Raw genomic sequence first — 20,063 nt, 5'->3', positions numbered from 1 at the left:
ATTTGGGCTTATGCTTTGCTGGCTTTTATGCCAGATTAGCTATTTTCATTCTGCGATTACTTTGAATATTTCACTATTTGCGTACGATATACATTGCTATCTATATATTCTGGCGATTTAGTGTGTTTGTGTGTATCGGTCAATATGTCAAGTATCTTGATAATCTTTTCTTGATTATTTATTGCCCTTAAATTGTGGGCAAAACCGACAACCAAAAACTGAAAGAAAAATGAGGGAAATGAAAACGCTTTTGTTGCTTTTGTATTTCTTTTGTATTCTTGAAATGTTTTGATTTTTATTTTCTTTGGCTTTTCGTGTGTATTTTTCAATTGGATATTTTACAGTTGAATTTGTTTTGTTTTTTTATCTCTTGTTGTTTTTTCGTGCTTGTTTTGTGTGAATTTCACTAAATTATTAAATAAATAAATAAATAGTTGGCTCGATTGACAAATTAATAAACCCTCGCTGCCCTACAATAAATAAATATAATTAGTAATACTTTTGAGTGTCTGTGTGTGTAGGGGATTACGATAAATATTTGTTCGCTTTTGTAACGCATTAAGTGACTTTAATTTAATTTAATTCGATTTGCCTAATTGATCTGAATTGAATGGTTCTTTGCTGTGGTTTTCCATCGTTTTTTTTGTTTGACTAGTGTGCGACTTAATAGTATTTACAATTTGAAACAATTTGTTAGGGGGCTAGTTATACCTAGGTAAGTATATGTATATATCGCTAAGACCTACATAGTTCGAGAACAGATTATGCTTATGGATGTATAAACAATTTGATATAGTTTGCTGATGCTTCGATTCATTCAGAGTAATTGCGGCCAATAAATACATAATTTAAGAAAACAGGCGAAAACCATTAAATGAAAACATGGATAATAGGTTAATTTAAATCATAGCGAGAGGCGATTAGTTTGTTTCTTGATTTTTACTTTGTTTTTACACGCGAAATAAATTCAGTCTTTGGTTCTATCACAACATTTGTTTACACGTTTCGGCTTCGGTTTATGTTTTTCTTATAATTTTCCAGTGTGTTCTTTTTTGAGTTTTTGTATGGTGTTTCGGAACTGAAACGGTTAACGGTAACTGCAAACGGTAACGATAACGGTAATGCTAACGAAAAGCAAAAGCCAAACGAATTTCGAATTTAGTTTTGAACTAAATCGTTGAGTGAACTTTTCTTTTCCACCAACTCTCTGTCTCTCGATCTCTCCTGAAGCTGCATCTCAATCCTTGCGAAGATCCTAGCTATTCCATGCCACATATTTAGGACACTCCCAGGTCGTGCAGCAGATGCTGGGTAATCACTTCGCCCTGCTCCTCCATCAGTTGGGCAGTGACCGTGTTGATCAGGTTGAAAACAATGGCAAACACTGTGAAGGCGCAGTATACGCCCAAAGCCAGCCACCAGATCAACTGCTCGTACTCCCGATGACCAAAGTTCTTCAGCACCAGGAATCCGATCGTGAGTCCTGCCAGAGCTCCCGTTAGGTGTGCGATGTACGACACCTGGGGACCCTTGGCAAAAGCACCGCCATCGAAGTATTGGGTGTACAGAGCATATCCCAGATCGCAGGAAACTAAAAATAAAAGAAGCAAAAGGGTTCAAGTTAGTTTAATCATAAAACAGAGCTGCAGATAAAATAAGTTCTTTAGAACGAACTAAAAAAACTTTAAAAATCTCCATACAATCATAAAAATACAATATATAGTTTTCTTTATCATTAGGATTGTATTTAAAAATATTATTTTAAAAAGTTATGACCTTATTAAGAGAATATTTTGTGAAACTCACCAAAGATGACTACGGATCCGAGTTGCGTAGAGGCGCTCTTCATGTGCGCATAGTTCAGTGTGATGTTGGCCAAGTGGGCGGCCAAAAGGGCATAGACGCCACCGCTTGCACCCACCAGAAACACCTCCGAGTCGACGACACTGGTGCCCAGGGATCCGGCGAAAACGCCAGCCATGTAGATGACTCCAATCCTGGCAGTGCCGTGCATCACCTCCAAAGGAATGCCAAAGAACAGCTGGATGACGATGTTGAAGCCCAGATGGAACCAGTTGGCGTGCAGGAACATGTAGCTGAAGAAGCGCCACACCTGGAGGCGCCTGTCTGGCCGATAAACCAGCACCGAGTCCGACGGAATCGGAACGGGGAACCCAAAGTTCTGGGCGGGCATTGTGTAGCGGTCGTAGGCGAAGATGGCAATCTAAAATGGAGAATAGAAGGGATTGGGGGTTAGTTTTGGATGCCTTTTATAGGGGGGTTTCACTCTGATTTATGTTGTTGCTGTCTGGCACGCGACCGCGTCCCAAATAAAGTCTTATGAAAATGCTTAGGGCAAGTCCTGCCAACTTGGCAAAGCTTCAAAAACTAAACTCATACGCCCCGTGGGCCGCCCTGTGAGTTTATTTGATATTCGTGCTAGTTTCTACTCAAGGCAAATCATTTCCACTATGGAAGTAAAAGGGCATATACTTTTAGAGGTTGTTTTCCATTTGAAAGTATACTAAATTTAAAAGTGTTTTTAGTTTTCTTATCAACATGAAAATAGGTTTTAAACTTTATGACTCTATACTCTTTTTTCTTATTACACCTTTTTTTTTTAACCTTTAGCAATACCGTTTTCCGTTTGACAAATATTAATACTCTTAAAAAAAACTGCGAGTTTCTGGTTTCATATACTTTTCTTTTCGCTTGTCTTTCAGTTGTTTGTTGTTCAACTTGTTTACAATCGATTTTCGGGGGCGCCAACCAGTCAGACGCAGAAAACGAAACATAAACAGACAGACAGAGCTGAGGAAAATCGAGGAAAACTCTCGGAAAACTTCCGCCCCTACGTCCCCTTCCGCTCCTATATCATTTTTATCGCTCTTGGGATGAAAGTTTGCGGCTTCTTTGATTTAATGGGATGAGTAATTTTGGCTGTGTGCTGCTTACCTCAATGATGGAGATCACTAGGATGAACCAGGGCCAGTGCTGTCGGTGCACGTACTTCAGCAGGCCCAAATCCTCTGCCTCCGGAAGAGGCGTGGCCGGGATGGCCTCCCGTTGCATGTAGATGTGTTCGCCCTGGCGGGTGCAGCAGGTACTGCTCGCCGTGCTGCAATCCGTGTCGTAGGACGAGGAGTTCGAGGAACTGGAGGAGCACGCGGCGGGAATGTCAATGATGGTCTCCTTGGCGGCGGTAGAATGCTCCTCCTCTTGCGCCTCCTTCTCCTGACCCAGCTCCACCTTGGTTTCGTTTATATTCTGTGTTGGGTTCTCCATTCTGGCGCCGTAGAAGAAATTCTGGAAAGACAGCACGCATAAAGTGTGTAATTAATTAACTTGAACCGAACAATAAACAAAAATCAATTAAGTGCATAAATTATTCATAAAACGGAGCACAAAACAAGAGCAATTACAACACTTCAGACCGAGGGGAAATGCAGCAGAAATAAAAGAAATGCAGAGGAAAGCAAGATATTTTCTGGGCAAGAATTTTGTTTATGGTCTGGGACATGGATTCCGATGCCTGCAACTTCCTGGTTTTTCCCCCACTGGGCTGGAGGGAAAACTGGGTCAGCTGGTAACAGCCATAAAATTTGATGGGCCAAGTTTGCTTTTCTCCAACTTCGTGGTCCTCTAAAATTAGCTAGACAAACCTGAAGATATATTTTTTTAGTATCTCTGCCGTTACATAAACTGCACTTTCAGCCCTGAAATCATCTTCGCTAATGGCCAACTAATCAGCTAATGGTCAGGCATTATTGTAATTTGCTGGCAAGAGACATTTCCTCACAAATTATGTTAATCGCATTCGATTCAATTACAGTCACAGCACAAATCTTCTTAAATTCCTCAAACAATTGTTCGAAAAAAAACGAATTCATTGCCTTGCACAACAAAAAAAATTCCAAGCAACGCGTTTCTCTCACTCCCACTCGTTGGGTTTATATGGCCCCCTCTTTTTCTTTAAGTCGCGTTGCACACACGCACTGTTGTGGTTGTTGTTGTTGTTATGTCTACTACCTACACTGTCCAAAAAAGTGAGTGGGAGCCAAGACGCCTTGGCTCTCTTTGCTTGGTTTTTATTTTATGTTTTCGGTTGCCTAGCAATTTCAATATGGCACGAAATCGCAGTCGGCCGCTTATTAATTAATTTATTTATTAACTTTAATTGCAGACTGCACTGAATGTCCATGCAAGCATGAAGAAGAGATGTCGAAAGCGGTCTTAACATAATGAATTAATTCAGAGGCCGCCTTTGCCGTTTTTTCTAAATTTTTTTTTGTTACGGTCAGAAGCATAGTTTCACATGACCCGCGGTGTAATTTGCATTTTTTTATACTTTCTGCTGCACTCGCACCCCTAAAAAACCCCAAAGGGTGTGAAAGAGAGAGGGCAAGTAGCAAACAAGTTGAACAAACTCATTATGCCTCTAAGTTTAAGTGCTTTTGTTTTGCCGCTGTGACAATTTCTATTGCAATTTGCACATTTCTTGCATCTCTCTGGCTATGTCTCTCGTATTCTCATTAAGGTCGGGGCCCCGGGCTTACCTTAGGTTTTTCTGCCTGTCGCGATATTATATCCAAAATGCGTTGGTTTTTTTTTTAATCCAAATGTCTTTAGTTTATGCCATTCGGCTGGTTTTTCACTTGTATTTTGTGCTCACAATATTTGGGAACTTAGTTTTAGTGCTCATAAATCCAGGAGCTTGATTTTTATTTGTTAGATAGTACTCAGATATTCTTGAGATATATTTTCTGGTTGCACACACACACACGCAGCGCACGACAATTTGAATATTTAGTTTCTGTTTATTTCGAGACGCTGTCTCACTTTTCTGAATAGATGAACACCCGCTCGCGGCTCGCACGCAACTGAACTTCGGAGGCAATGCTGCCGGCCTTTATAACTGCTCGATGGGTAGTGGAGGATTTTATAAGAGAGAGCACTGCAACTCGAACGTGTTGTGTTTTCATTCATCCGTATAAGAGTGGTAGCATATTCTCCGGTTTTATGTGGGTGCACTGCAGTCATTCCCCTGCTCCAGCTCGAGGCGAACGGTTCGATGGATCGACGGTTGGTTATTGCCGGTTTCCCCATTCACTGGTTACCCCATAACGGCTAATGACTCACCCAGATGGGTTATTGCTTATTACCAATGCCACTGACTAATAAATGCGACGTCTTCTCGACCATCTTTAGCGATCTGCTCTTTGTCATGACTTACTACGCCGATCTGTAGGGCCCTTCTAGAGTTGGCAATATTGCGAAATTCCAGCACGCTTATCACAATAAGAGTTGCGAAATCATTATTATATCTCGTGCTTCCTCATTGAACAAGAACTTAAAATATACAATTTTAAGAGTTTACCATTCCATAGAAATGAGTTTAACATTTATCAAAAAATATTTCTAGATATAAAATAAAAATTAAGAAAATAAATTTTATTCATGAGAATATTGATCTTAACCTTTGAGCAATATTGTGAAATTAAACCAAGTCAATTACGGAAAGTGGTTTTCCTTGGATGCCGTTGACAAACAATGTGCTATGAGCCCACAACAATAAATATGAATTCAAATAATTCGAATTTGAAGTTTAATGGCCAAAAATTCAGTTTACAGATCACGGTCTTTCCATTTAAACAAAAATCTAAAGAAGTGAAACACAATAGTAATAAAATTTAAGATGATTAAATCATGATAATATGACAATTTGTCTTTGAACAGACCATTTGAAATCATCACAATTAGATTCAGCACTTTTCTAACGATTTTCAGAAACTTGGTCAATCACACTTTAGTGCTAATATAACCAATTTAAGTGTTCAACATCTGTTCTTTAGGAGCACTTTCAAAAGACTACATCTTATCTCGATACTGCATATGTACATATGTACATTCACGAATTACACATTGAAATAAAATGTGGGATGATGAAATCCTAACTCTCAGTGCTGATTGATTTTTGGTAGCATTCGCAGTGGGCTTGGTAAAAGAGAAATTTTTCGAACTTTGCTTATTTTTAAGGTTGTCAATGTTTTAATTTTTAAAATATTCTGCAAAAACCGTTAGAAGTATATTTAATAATTAAGTTATGGCATGTATTTTATTTGAGTGTTTTGATTTGGGGATTCTCCTGGAACGTGCCAAGGCCAGTAAGCAGAAATGCAAATCAAAAATCAGCTCAGGAATGCAGAACATGTACCAGATTCGAATTCGAAACCGAACCCCTCCTGATTACCCTTGATTCTCCGATTCCTGGAAAGAGATCATTGCCAGGGGGTTTTAAATTTCACACCTTTTCCACAGAGGGAGCTGGAGGCGTTCAACAGATAGAAAGCGGTAGCAAAAATAAATATTTATACAAATTATTAGGCAGCCTAAGCCGCTGCAGTCACGAGTTCGCGGGAAAGGTCACGGCATGTTGCACAAAAGGAGTAGCTTTGGCTTCCTGGCCGAAAGGATCAGCCGTCGAGAGCGGGACTACGTGGTTACGTGTTTTGCATGATAAGCTGGGAATTTACACAGATCTGATAGATAAGACAAACACCCAGCCGCACACAAACAACGTCGATTATATCCTGGCCAGTCATTCTCGGCCGGAGAACTCCCGCATGAAAAGTGAAAATATTCCCAAAGAGTGGGAAAGAGAGATGCCGGGCGAGTCCTCCTCGACTGAGATTTATGATGACTTTTTAACATGTGCGTGCAACAGGTAAGCAGATACAAAAACACAGTTGCATTACATGGCCATGACCAGGCACGTCATCAGCTCTCAGTTCAGCTTCGGCTTCATCTTCATCGTAAATCCTTTTTTCCCACGTTCCCTCAGGTCGAGTTCTCCATCCAACGCAGGATTTTCATTGTACCAGACACGCATCACAACACTCCATGGACCCAATGCTCTGGCAAGGTCACCCACCCAAACAACCGAACAGCCAAACACAGGTAACTGTGGGCTGTGGGCTGTGGGCGTGGGTGGGCTTTTCCCACGCAGGACGTTGATTCCTGGCCCTCGCGCGGGAATTTCCTCCAACATGTGCGGAACATATGCGAGTGCCTCATGGGCCGGGAATCAGGAAATTCCGTCCGCCACTTGCTTCCCACCGCACAGCAAGGTGTCCTTTTTCCGCTTCCCAGAGTTTCGCGACTTTTTGTTCGCCACACTTGTCTCCGTCGCGTTCCGCAAGTTCCGCCAAATGTTTCGCGATGTGTGTTTTCCCCAGGGCATGTTTGTTCTGCCCAAGGATCTAAGGACTAATCATCGGGCAGGGGCGCGTCTTTCAAGCAGCTTCTCAGAAGGCAGATGCAAAAAGGATGATGCGATCTGGTTGAACGCCTAAATCTTTGAAAGTACTTACTTTCTTGACTGCAAAAGTTACTAACTAGTTCTTAAATAAAATGTTGAAAATTAGGTTTCATTTCTTGTAGAAAATTAACCTCTTTTTTTTATCTATTTTGAAAATAGAGTGAAAATTAAATTTATTATAAATGAGAAGTTTGTTTTGAAAAGGCCTTTAAATTGTTTGAATCCTTAAACAAATTAAACTACAAGATAAATACCAAAACTGAAGGGTGTCAGCGATACCCAAGCGAAATGCAAATTTTTATAGAACGATAAAGTGGAAGCAGAACTTGACGAGGACAATTGAGAATGGCAATGGGAATGGAATTGAAAAATTGATTGAGAATGAAGGCCAATAATAATGGACAAGTAATGAGACTGTCCGCAACAGCCAAAGGATCGGTTGAAAGCGTGGGACGAACCGGCGAACCAAAAGGAGCAAAATGTCCAAGAAGGCCAAGAAGCCAAGGCATGCTCGAAATTTATCTATTGGATTAAGGTCTCTTTTGTGGACGTCATTATGGCCAATGCCAAAGACAAATTGGAAATTTATTGTTATTGGCAGGGGCAGGAGGCGGGGGCGGGGGCGGAAGGAAGGAAGCGTAGCAAGGATAACAGACCAGCGAATATGCATAATAAAAATGTCAATCAATGAACTGCATCGACCCGAAAGGACTCAGGACTCTTTGGATGCCCGGGTCAGTACGGTGGTACGATAATTGAACATAAACATTGCATTCAAGTAGTAATTGTTGAAATTATTGTGCATCCTAATCCTGAACGAAACCAAGACCGAAACGAACGCTGGACATCGGCATTGGGTCTGCGGTCAGTGCAGCAGCACCAGTTCCAGCAACGAAAATAAGCATTTAGTCCACAAAACCCAGGCCGGGTTAAAAAGGACATTTGTATGTATTCCGGGGCCTTTTGGAATGGTTCCCAGGACATGTCGACACACTGCCATTTCTGGCAGCCAAAAGGAGACACCAGTGCAAACACAAATGTTGATGCCCGCATTTCTCCCAGGCGCTGAAACAAAAGAAGGCAAAAAGGAGCAGGGCAAACAACGTTTCCAATGGCCAAATCCAAATTGGCTCTGACTTGGAGTAAGTCATCAGAATAAATAAATAAATAGGGCTTGGTTTGGATAAGAAAAGCAGATAATGGCCAAGAAAGAGGTCTTGAATCCATATAAAATATGATGAGTACGTGAAGAGGAGTTTAAACTATTGTGATGGGAATATATGGATACTTTGGAATCGATTGCAGATATATTATTTTGGTTCCGAGGACTTTTTGTTAGTGGGGAATATCTTGAAGGGGTTTTAAAACTGTTCAGTTTAATTGACCAATTAACTAAGTTAAAAATGCTTATCAACTTCAATTAGTTTGAATACATTTTGTAAGATCAACAAAGTTTTGCAAACACGTTGAAAGAAAGTTAACCAATTGAAACCCTTGATATAAATCACAACGTCCACACTTAAGCTGCATCCCATTTGTATTTAATTTGAGTATGCAGCTGAGCTCCGAAATTGGCAAGCGCCACAGTAAAATAAAAAAAAAAGGGGGAATAAAAACCGCATTCGGCTGAACTCTTTATTTTCTTCTCACCAACCATGTTAAACCCCACTCACAATCGTGGAGCACTTGACCACTGGACTCTCGCGAAACTCGTGGCGCTAATCAGTTTAAAGGGCGCTTGTCCACTCTGGCAATGCTTTGGTTTTAATTACGCGGCAAAAGTTGGACCGCATCCGCATCCTCGTCCCCATCCTCGCATCCCCAGCTCATCCCCAACTTTGCAATCTGGCAATTTTTCGATGCAGCATCTCGCTGGGATTCCCAGTTAGTTAAAGTGCTGGCAACACATTAAAACTGCAATTCATCCGCAGCCGCAGAGGCCACACATGGTAGGATGGGGGGGCGAGGGGATTAGGATGGACTGCAGCTCAGCGGGGGCTTGCAGCACTAATGAACATTTTATTACAAAAGTTTGCTCTGGATGAGGAGCAAAAACTTCTGCAAGTTGCACATCTTTTTTATAGCATCCCGGGCAGCTTGGCAGGGCAGAACTTAGCCCAATTTGAAATATTATTATGCCAAGTGGCCAACTGAGCCGCAGTGTGGAGTTCGTAGGCCAAGTCAACGGAGCTCCTGGGGCATGGGATGCACTTGTGCGACTTCAAATCCAGCTGGGAATGCGACTCAACCCTTTTGGTGAGGAGGTGTCTGGCGGGTGTCTGCGACCCGTCTGCACCCGTGACACCGCTGAAACCCAATCCCTGGCAGCTTGGATATTTGCTCAACGGAACTCAGTCCAGTCAGCTCTGTAATTCAGTTTTAATTTGCACGCCCGGCGTAAAGTGACTTCGCTCCTGACCAGAGGAAATGGACACCCCAGACGAGAGTCACCCCCAAGTAGAGGGCTTCCCCCATTATGACTTTGTTTGCCTTGCCCACCGACCAAGTGCAGAGCTCAGTTTCCTCGCCCACTCAACGTTTTAATTACGGATTCGGGCAAACATTGCAACCGAAAATATTTGGTCAAAAAATACAGCGAGGGGAATCTTACTGCTCGAGTGGAAAAGAAAGGGTTGCAGCCGGGTTCTAGGGTTAAGGGTTAATGCGTCTCAGTTTCTAATTATGATTATTTTAATTGACCTGACTTCAGCTCTATATGAAAGAGGGGTTCAAGTGTGTTTTTCTTGGGATTTTAATGAAAACGTTTTAGTTTCATTAGATAAGTTTTTTTGGAAGGAACATTTTGAGGATAATAAAACCAACCCCGCCAGGGAGCCCTTATGTTTGTGCATGAAAAACTTAGGGTTTGGGACACTAACTTATTTTCTTTAATAATACCACACCAAGTTTTTTTGTACCAGGAATTTAAAAAATATTTCACATTTTAAATAATCATTTGAAACTCTCAAATCTCTTATAATTATTATCTTCTAAACTGGAATTTGAGCTTAAATGTCCGCCTAGATTGTGACGCATTTTAAAAACTTTTGTGCATATTTACGAAATGTCATTCTCTTCCTTTATAATTTATATTGACTTAATATATTATTGGAGTTTAATGTAACTTTCTTGTGAATTTGAATGTTTTTCAATTATAAAATGTTTTACTTTATTAATTCTTTCAATTACGTCATCCATTGCGTAGGCATATTTCCAATAAAACACCTGTTGGTTGTCAGCTTGGGGGGTTAAACACCCAGTTACCAGAGCAAACTCGTCTTCCCGACTTAAAGTCCCTTGTGGCCCAAAATGCGGGGCACTACCATTGATGGATTATGCTGTCAATCTCTGGTAAATTGCTCCTGCAGCTTAAACCTCCCCTTTCCCGCCTGTGGCACGTGCTCCCCCTCGCGTAAGGTTCCCCTAAACCCCCTCTTCCTCTCTCGCTGACTCGACAAGTCGTCACTTGGGGGCTTAAAACCCCACGGAGGAGCAGGAGGAGCAGGTGGAGGCCTCTTAAGTCCGCTCCGCCGGCATTCATTACAAGGAGCAGGCGGCTAATTGAAAGCTGCACTCGACCCAGCTTCGAAAAACGCTCGGGGAGGAAACCAAAACCGAAACCGAAACTGAACTGACTTTTGGGCAGCTGCGAAGTTATGTAAAAGGGGGGTTGCCGCCACTGTCGCTGTTGCCCCCCAAAAATAAGCAGAGATGGATATTGAAGCGAGGCAGCTGTCGATTATTGACACTGCGGTTATGAGGTACAGTGCCCAAGGTGGAAAACGTTGGGAGGGGAGGACAGAGTTGGACACAGAGAAAACTGGTCTTTACACTGATTTTCTAAAATATTCAATATATGTGATTTAGTATTTTATTATATTAATATTCAATTCTCAGCCACTTATAATTTATTTGGCTACTGTCAAAAGGTTCCCATTTGTTGTCCCTTAAAGTCGGTTTTTAATATCCTAAATAACTAGTTGGGAATTTTATGCACACCATGAAATGTATTCATATTCTTAAACAAGTTTATTCAAAGACTTAGGCTTCATTACACTGCTGCTGTGTGATAAGTCCAATATTTTATTTTTAATATAATTTTTACTTGATTTTAACACTTTTTTTTGATAAGTGTAAGGGACAGGGGAGCATCGACCATCGATAAACGGCCCCAAAACAGATGCTGGCAGACGGCGTCGGCAATTACAACACGCGAACGAACGCAGGCCAGACAACAGGTTGGTCCTGCGGCTCCAGCTTCACCGCCACTTCCATCTCCATCTCCGTTTCCAGATCCAGCCCCACTTCCATCTCCATCTCCGAACCGAAACCGAAACTGAAACCGAAAAAAGTCGGAGAAAAAATAACTACATCCGAAAATATCCAGTGGAGCCTGGCCATCGTTTTTCGACGTGGTTTTTGCGCTTTTGTTTTCTGGTTGGGTTTTTTTGGTTTTAAAGTTTTTTTTTTTTGTGGTTAATGATGAGCCCGAATCGCCGTTCGTCGTTCGCCGTGTGGCATGGACAGTTGAACCATCCGATAAGTCTACCCTTCTGGTATCCTCTCCTCACCGGTCCGACCAGCGCGATAATTGCCGGTAAAACGCCTCGCTTGGCCTTTTAAATGCTGACTCGCGTTCTTGTTGCTATATGCGCTCTCGTTTTTTCATGGAAATCGCTTAAAGTTTGGATTGCAGGGTATGGCTACTATTTTTGAGCAACAGGAAAACTCATCAAACTGTGAATTTATAAAGAATAATAGCAAATAATCTCCAAATAATACTGCAAACTATTTAAAACTATAAATAACATTTTTTTTTGTATTTGTTTTTCTTTTTTGATTCCTTTGTTACAAAGAATCTACAGAGTTTTAAAGTCAGAAAATACATTGTTAAACTGGAATCTTATGGTTTTAAAATTAAACAGAATTTTCCATTTATTCTAATCTCAGACTCTTTATTAAGAACGTTAACAAGGGTCCTCCGAATGTAAAATAGTTTGATATGCTTGTCCCTTAAGCGGTAGGGCATATATCATTCGTTTTGGGGTATTCCTTTCTCCACGCTCGCCGTTCCGGCTGGCCCTTTTTTCGATGTTATTGTAGGATGGCTGCAATGAGCCACAAATTGCAGCTGGCGCACGGAAGCGACGCTCACGAATCCAGAAAAGCCGGAAAAAATCCATAACCAAACCGACGGTCAGACGCGAGGCCAAGTTGAAAGTAAAAAGTAAAAAGTAAAGCACGCGCCGCTCGCGAACGCCAGAGCCGTTGACCGCTTGGCTTTGTACCGCTCCTCTTTACCACCCCCCTCCCCCTCCTCCACGGTCCGTTCCGATCTGCTGCGACTCAATCAACTCCAGATGCAGTTGCAGTTGCAGTTGTTGCACCTGCCCAACAATTGCAGCCGAGTAATTAGTGACAGATCGCTGGCGCAATCGCGTGCTGATAATGCCGCTTTCCAATTCAACGCTTCGCCTGGATTTAAACAGTGGAGAAAGGCAGATTCACAAAAGGGTAGTCCATCTACTATTTAGTTCTATGTGGCAATCCCTGCAACCATTTTCCAATTGTCCAAACTCTATTTTGCGTAATAATTCCTCAATCGGTTTATGCCTCCAATCTTCGAAACCCGTAACCCCGAAAAAAAAAACAAAGCAAAAAGCGGAAAATCTGAGGCCTCACGCTGTGTCATTGTGTGTTTCCATTTTGCAATCGGGGATCAGAGAATCAGGACCAGTCAGTAAATCTCCAAAGGCCGGCTGTCATTCTCCTGCTCACGCGCCCTGCAATTTGTCATGGCCTGACCATGACACACATTTTGCCCAGGCCCTTAGTCGGTCACGTTTATGGAAATGAAAATGGAAATGGAAATGAAAATGCATTGCAATGGAATGAGCATTTATTCGCATTCAATTCGGGTGGTTCTTCCTATTCCTATTCCAGTTCCTGCTCCCTTGAATGAGTAGGGAATTAGCGATGCTGGCAAAGGGCACGTTCATGCATTCGGGGATTCCGGGGATTTCGGCATTGGTTTCCATCTTTGTAACTCTTCACGTAGGGCTAATGTCCTGTGGTGATGATCGGGTGTATGTGTAAAGTTCTTGTGGCGGACTCACACGGAGAAAATGAAACAAATGTTACAACAATTTCGTTTATCTAGAAAATAATAATATCTTGTTAATTAATAAATATATATTAAAAAAAATCCTTAGATCTTAGTAAAGATTAAGGAAAGTAGAAATTAGTCATACATTTAGTGTAAATATTTTGATCAGAAACAAATTTTTTTTAAATTTTTTCAATGATTACAAATAGCTGATGAATCATTAAACCACCTAAAAAATAATCAGCTGTTAACAATAAGGAAGTCGCAACAGAGGCTTTCATATCTCCATATTATAAAACCTTCAAGGATGCTGAAAACTATACCCTATAAGAGAATCAAGCCGGAAGACCTATTGTATCCAGGACATAAAACAGAACTCTCGTTTGCGATCTGTAGCCAAAGAAAAAAGATCACTCCTCCAGCTGTCGTTCTTTCCTGCCGCACTTTGCTTCATCTCGAATGAGTCGCCGTTTTCCAACCATAAACATTCGTGTTTATTGCAAATTATGGAATCAAATGAGTCGGCCAGCCGACTTGTCACATGTTCGGTTCTGTTCAGGAGCCCCGAATCGAACACCATATGGCCTGGATCTGGGTTTTGGTCTAGTCTTGCGGTCCACAGCTGACACTGCGAAGCGCGTGGCACCGGGGGAACAGGGAAAGTGGATGGATGCAGATAGGGAAAGTACTGAGAGGACGCCCCAAGGAGTCCTGCCATGGAAAATACTTTGCCACCTGAGCACAGGACTCGTGTCAGTTGTCAGTCAGTCCTCCAAGGATATAGGCAGCTATCCTAATGATGATGCTGTCAGATTTGGCCCGCTCACAACAGTTGGTTGAGTTGCCCAGCCAGCCCTGGAGTTTTCACTTTTCCGAAAATGAAAAGTGTTTCTCCAATAATTTGTAAATTTAATTTGGATGCGGCAACAGATGCCGCTCGATTCTTCGATCCCTTGCTCCTTGTTTTGTTTTCGAAAATGAAAATTAGTTTTGACGCTGTTATGACGGCTGCTGCATCTTTAGCTGCTGCTGTTGCCCAGGATCGTGGCCTTGATTGAGGTCCTGTTTTGGGTGCCTTTTGTTAATTTCGCTGACCAGCAACTGACCCAAGGATGGCCATATGGTGATCCCAAAGCGCGTGCCCAACACACGCTTTCCAAGAACCCAGGACTAATCAGCGTATTTAAAGCGAAAGTAGGCAGATCCCATTAAAGGAATCGTTTCGGGGGGTCTTGCTTGTCTATTTATCATTTATTTCATGAAATGCTTAACTATTTCTGGAAGATGGTTCCTTATTAACAAGCGCTTGATGTATTTGCACACCTAAAAATTTACAAGTTTTAAAATTTTCTGTTTTTTCTATAGAATCCTATTATGCTAGTTTTTTTATGATTCGTTTTTTGCTTGCCAAATGAAATATTTATGTCATAAAGTTGTATTATAAGCTTTATTATGTTCCTTTTAATCCTGTTTGTTTAAGTTTTAAGTATTTAGAGTTACTCTTGCTATTTTATTGTTAGTTTTTCCACGCTAGCCAAAACCCATTTACTTCCATTTTAGTTCATCCAAACTAGTTAAGTAGCCCGACAAACTTTTTATATTAGTGGTTACAAGTGGCACAAACTGCCAAATGAATAAGCTATCAATAATTTTAATTAGTGTGTCATATCAGTGTATTATTAGCAGTTTATAATTCCCAAACAATACTGTTTCATACTCAGCTGACACCACATCAGATTCCTTTCAATTGGCAACCAATTATATCCTGCTGCTGTCATAACAACCATCCTTTGCCCCGAATCAGTCGCCCGTCATAATAGTGCGATTAGTGCCTCCATAATCCCCAACTCAGACTGGCTGCGATACACGGATACATATATATCAATTAGCTATTTGTGCCGCTTCCATTTGGCCATTTAATTGGCATTTAATGCCACATGGTCAACGGCTTTCGGCCGTTCTGCAAACTGCAATGATTATGGTAATGTAATCCTGCAAACGGATTTTGCAAATTTTGGTGGAATTTGGCCAGAGCTAAAATTGAATTTTCGGTTGTTTTTGGTGTGGATTCATTCAAAACTAATTTAATTAGCATGTGGAGTTGCCAAAGGGAATTGTTTGATTCTGCCCCAGTTGTTTATATTGTGGCCACAGGACAGTGCAAGGGATTATGGAAGTGCAGTAAAACGGCGCACAGCCTTTGCAATTGATTTAAAGTGTTAAATTGGACGGAGCTCCTGCTTCGGTGATGCTCTGAAAAAAAATATATTACGAGACTTTACGCCCGTGGACTCCATTATCCTTTGGTCAACACTCTTGCACACTTGCAGCACATAAATCCGCAATTACATCTCGTGTCCTACCGCTCACCTCACCGCTCCTCTTAATGCTTTTAATGCCTTATGGCCCACACAGACACTGTTCATATCCTGGCCACAAATTGTGAATTCGCTTAATGAGAAAATCCTCTCTTATTAAAAATTAAATTTCGCACTTTAAATACACATCTCGACAAGATTCTCCCCAGCTCTTCTCGCTCATCCACGATTTCCACTTGCGCTAATGGAGTCGAATGGCCTACATATTTATGTGTTCATCCCGACTGGAGTTGAATCCTGTGTCCGCTGTATTCTGCTCTTCATCATAATGAACGCCCCTTTTCGATTCCCGCCCCAATCGCACTAATAAACTTATTTGCACAACTAACTTGAGCAAACATTTGGGGAACAGCCCATCAAGTACACCTTCCTATGGCCCCTGGATCCTGGCTCTGGATGCGACTCTACCAGGAGGGCGTCGGCGGCGACTCATTAGGAAACACCTACCTCAAACCCACAAGAAACCCACTGGACACGCGAAAGAACTAATTAATGCCGAAACACCGAAAAGCGCGAAATAAACAAATGAAAACAAGGGGAAAATCATTGCTAAGAGGATAATGAACTAGGGATACTCTTGCAATGAAAAATAATACTACAGAAACTTTGGGAATTTATTTAATTAATTGCTAACGATTTAGTTATTAAAGTGGAAAAACTAACATCATTATTATTTTGTGTTTTATATTTAGAATCCCTGCAAATTATACTAAAAGAAAATCAAAACAGCTAAGTTATGTTAACCTAGTTTCTTTTCTTTATGAGTTCTCTAGATATTTTTCTTCAATTAAACTTCTTCTTTATCAAAAGAACTACTCCCTAACCAATTTAAAGGGCATTTTCTTTTGCTTAATGAAACAACAGATGGACTTGGCTTTCGCTGGGTGTTGAGTTGGGCAGCCTTGCCCAGTTACAGCCTCCGCGGAACCCAGAGACTTTTAATTAATAAACTGCCTGAGAAATAGGGGCTGAAATAAAGGGCGAGGATTGAGCCGAAGGTCTGGGTTTTCGGGACTGTGCTAATCGCTGGGATTATTAATTAGTTAGCCGTGTCGCGTCGCGACTTTGGAATGATAATTGCGCCTGTCGTTGGTCTGATTCTCGGGCTCTACAAGTTGCCGTAAGTCTGGCAAATGATTTGATTAGCCAATCAATAATGGGCGCCCCAAGCCCCCGGAATCCCCCTCTTCGCCAGCAAAATGGGAACCTTCGGCGGCGGCGGCAAAATGATTTTGTTGTCTCGCCGCAGGCCACAAAGGTGCCAAAGGAACGTGGTATGGGATTTCAGCCGCATTATGGATTTGCCTGCCCAGATTCTGCTCCTTCTGCTCCTGCTGCTCCTTCTGCGGTGGCTGGCAAAAAACACATAACATTTATTTATGCCCGAGACGTCGTTCTACTTCAGCCGAGTTTCAGTCGCAGCCGCAGCCTCGACCGTTTTGTTTTTGCTCGAAACCAGATCCAGATCACTTATTATTAATTTTAGTGGTTAAGAAAATGGGAGCTCCTCGAGCCCCCGAACTCCCTGAACTCTCCGATCGGCAGTGCCCCGGGCCCCAAAAGGCATGCAGATGGGCAAAAGGTTCCTGGCAATGTCCCGTCTTGGCTCGAGTCGAGTCAACTCGATGTGGTTTTGTTTGGATTGCCCTTATTGTCATGCCCTCACTAAGAAGAGTTTTTCAGTTCCAATAATAGCTAGTAGTTGTATATAAAACATGGTATTAGGAAAGGGTTTACAGAATGTTGATTAATGAAAGAAAAAAAGAATCTTAAAGTACTATAAATGTTATTTTATTGGTACTATACCACATACCAAAAATTATTAACAAATATTCAAATATTTCATAAGTTTGTTAAATATAAAATAGTTATGTATTGCAATTACCCATCAGTTATATTTGTATTTCATTATCCTTCAACAATATGTATTGTAAAACTGAAAACATTTTTAGTATATGGTTCTATGTTATCTATTAGTAACCCTCAATGTCATACACCTTAATTTGTGGCAAGGGTATTCCGAATTTTGTTTCCGCTTAGGCTAATCTCCCGGAGATGTTTTGTTTTCGGGGCACTTTTAATTAGTTTTGCTTTGAAGGCACCAGAGCTCCAGCTTGAGGGCTTGCTCCAGCTCCCAGTGGTGGAATCGGAGTCAAAGTCACAGGCAAAGTGGTGCAGCATATGCGCTACTTGGAATGCGACGTAGTCATCGCGGCTATGCCCAATTCACCAGCACCGGCAGGCTCCCAACCTCAGAACTCACTCATTTTCCCATTCAGTTTGGGGCAACGCCCACTTTTGGGTACGCTCCAAGTTCGCAAGTCTCATTTTCGGCTCTCTCCTGGTCTTTTTTTAATAGTCCTCCATTCGCCATATACGCAAATCGATTAAAATTGCAGCGTCCAGCGGACTGAAATGGAATGGACACTGTGCTCCGAGTTGTGAATTGGGATTGGGTTTGGTTTTCGGTTTGGGTTTGGGTTTGGGCTTGGGTTCCTGGACCTGGACACACACTCGTATTTAAATGCCAAGTGAAAAACTATAGCCAATTACTTTAAATTAGTGTAATTCCCATGGCATGGAATAGCCTGGATTGGATTGGATCGGATCGGTTTGGGTTTTCGTTTGGGCCGTGCTCCGCTCACCGCTCACCGCTTTGAATTGTTGTATTTATAATTTTAGATGTGGGGCCTGTGCCATTGGTATTGGTCCATCTGGCCCGCGGGTGTAATTTTAATTTCTGCAGTCCCACTCCTGTGGCATCCTCCATCCTCAGTACGAATCCGATTGGTCCTTGTGCTGGCACAGCTGTTTAGAGACGCGTAATTGCCGTGCGTCTAAGCCCCACGATGCTCCATGCCTCATTCCCTGGCCACCAAGATCCCAGATCCGCGCTCCATTCTCCACGTTCCATGCTCCACTTCATGTCACAGGTGGCTGCCACAGAGGCTCCCACTCCTTGCCTCCTCCGACTGCATTTAATAACTTTTTTTTTTGCATTACCCTGCATGGAAAATGACAGGTGGAGGGGTATGATGAACTGGGTCAAAGAATAAAGGACTTGTGAATTACTTCTGATTTTTCAGGATTCTAAAAATGTTAAACATTATTATTAGGAGAAAGAAACCCTGTTCTAGGGTTTTTACAATTAGCTGCTTTTAAAGTATTTAAAGGTATTTATTTTATACTTTTATACACTTTCCTCAACAATCATAAATATGTTTAGATTTTTTCTTTTAGTTAAGGGGTAGAGCCTTAGTCGAACCTGCTTTACGCAGATCTGTGTTTCTTTCACTTTTCGATCAGTTGCACTGTGGGAAAATATGTAGAAGCTGGCAATCAATGTCCAAAACTTTGCCCCACGGCCATGACAACTTGGCTCGATTTATGAGCCTACACCCCGGAGTCCCCTTTCGGCCTTTAAATCGGACCAAAACGAACCCAGCCCAACCGAGCCAAACCGAACCCATTTCAGCGGACTAAAGAAACTGGCCAAAGCTGCAGTTTCTCATGGCTTAGATTTGTGGCAATAATTGATTTTAATTTATGTAGTAGAAGTGGTGTGGTGTCTGCCGAAGGAGCTATACTTTCCTTTATACTTTGTTGGTGTGTGATTTAAACCAGTAAGTCCTAGTAAAACGAGCCAAGTATTAATTTGGTAAACTAATGATTTTTGAAAAACTATTCGCTACTTTAGGTCAAAATTGAGTTTGGCGACATTTAAGCTTAGTAGTTCTTTTAACAAAACAATATAATAATCTCCAATTGTGGTATAAGTATAATTTACATCATAATTTATTTATGGTTCTCATAGACTTGTGTTGTTACAATTCTTTACATTCTTTTTTGGCCCCGCTAGATCTTAAACACTTAATAAAAACCTTTAAAAAATAGTTGCTAGCTAATCCTGTTAGTTGGCAGAAGTTTTCATAATAATTTTAGTGGCTAGGTGACTTGCTAGCAGGGATCACCCTAGCGTGTAATTGTTGGGGTCACCAATTTTGATGACTTTTCCGCCCCTGACTTTTCAACCCGTCCAAAAGATAAATAAGCCAAGTGGCCGGCTCTGGACGGGTTGAACCCCCCTGCGTTACTGGAGTGTAACTTTGCCTAATGAAATTATGAGGCATTTCTCAGCTTTTTGGCCTGTTCCCTTTATTTTTCTTTTTATTATTTTTTTTGTTTTTTTGGCAAGATGTCTGTTCTGCGGCCGGGCAAATTAACGCGACGGGCTGGGAAAGTAGTCGGAAAGAGGTTGAAA

The 20,063-nt window shown here is 41.6% G+C and overlaps 1 protein-coding gene across 1 annotated transcript; it reads right to left on the bottom strand.

Annotated features, from left to right (window-relative positions):
* Nucleotides 1-338: 338 nt before the first annotated feature.
* LOC108040004 (protein rhomboid) lies at nucleotides 339-4,880 on the bottom strand. The gene is made up of 4 exons (XM_017117228.2): nucleotides 4,557-4,880; nucleotides 2,956-3,306; nucleotides 1,807-2,224; nucleotides 339-1,591 (listed from the first exon to the last, which is right to left on the bottom strand). Exons 2-4 carry the CDS (start codon nucleotides 3,283-3,285, stop codon nucleotides 1,278-1,280), a joined length of 1,062 nt encoding a protein of 353 aa, XP_016972717.1. The 5' UTR covers nucleotides 3,286-3,306; nucleotides 4,557-4,880; the 3' UTR covers nucleotides 339-1,277.
* Between the last annotated feature and the right edge of the window lie 15,183 nt (nucleotides 4,881-20,063).

Source organism: Drosophila rhopaloa, unplaced genomic scaffold (genome assembly GCF_018152115.1).
Source record: "Drosophila rhopaloa isolate 14029-0021.01 unplaced genomic scaffold, ASM1815211v1 contig_163, whole genome shotgun sequence".
Lineage (NCBI taxonomy): Eukaryota > Metazoa > Arthropoda > Insecta > Diptera > Drosophilidae > Drosophila > Drosophila rhopaloa.
This window is presented reverse-complemented; position numbering and strand designations above follow the sequence as displayed.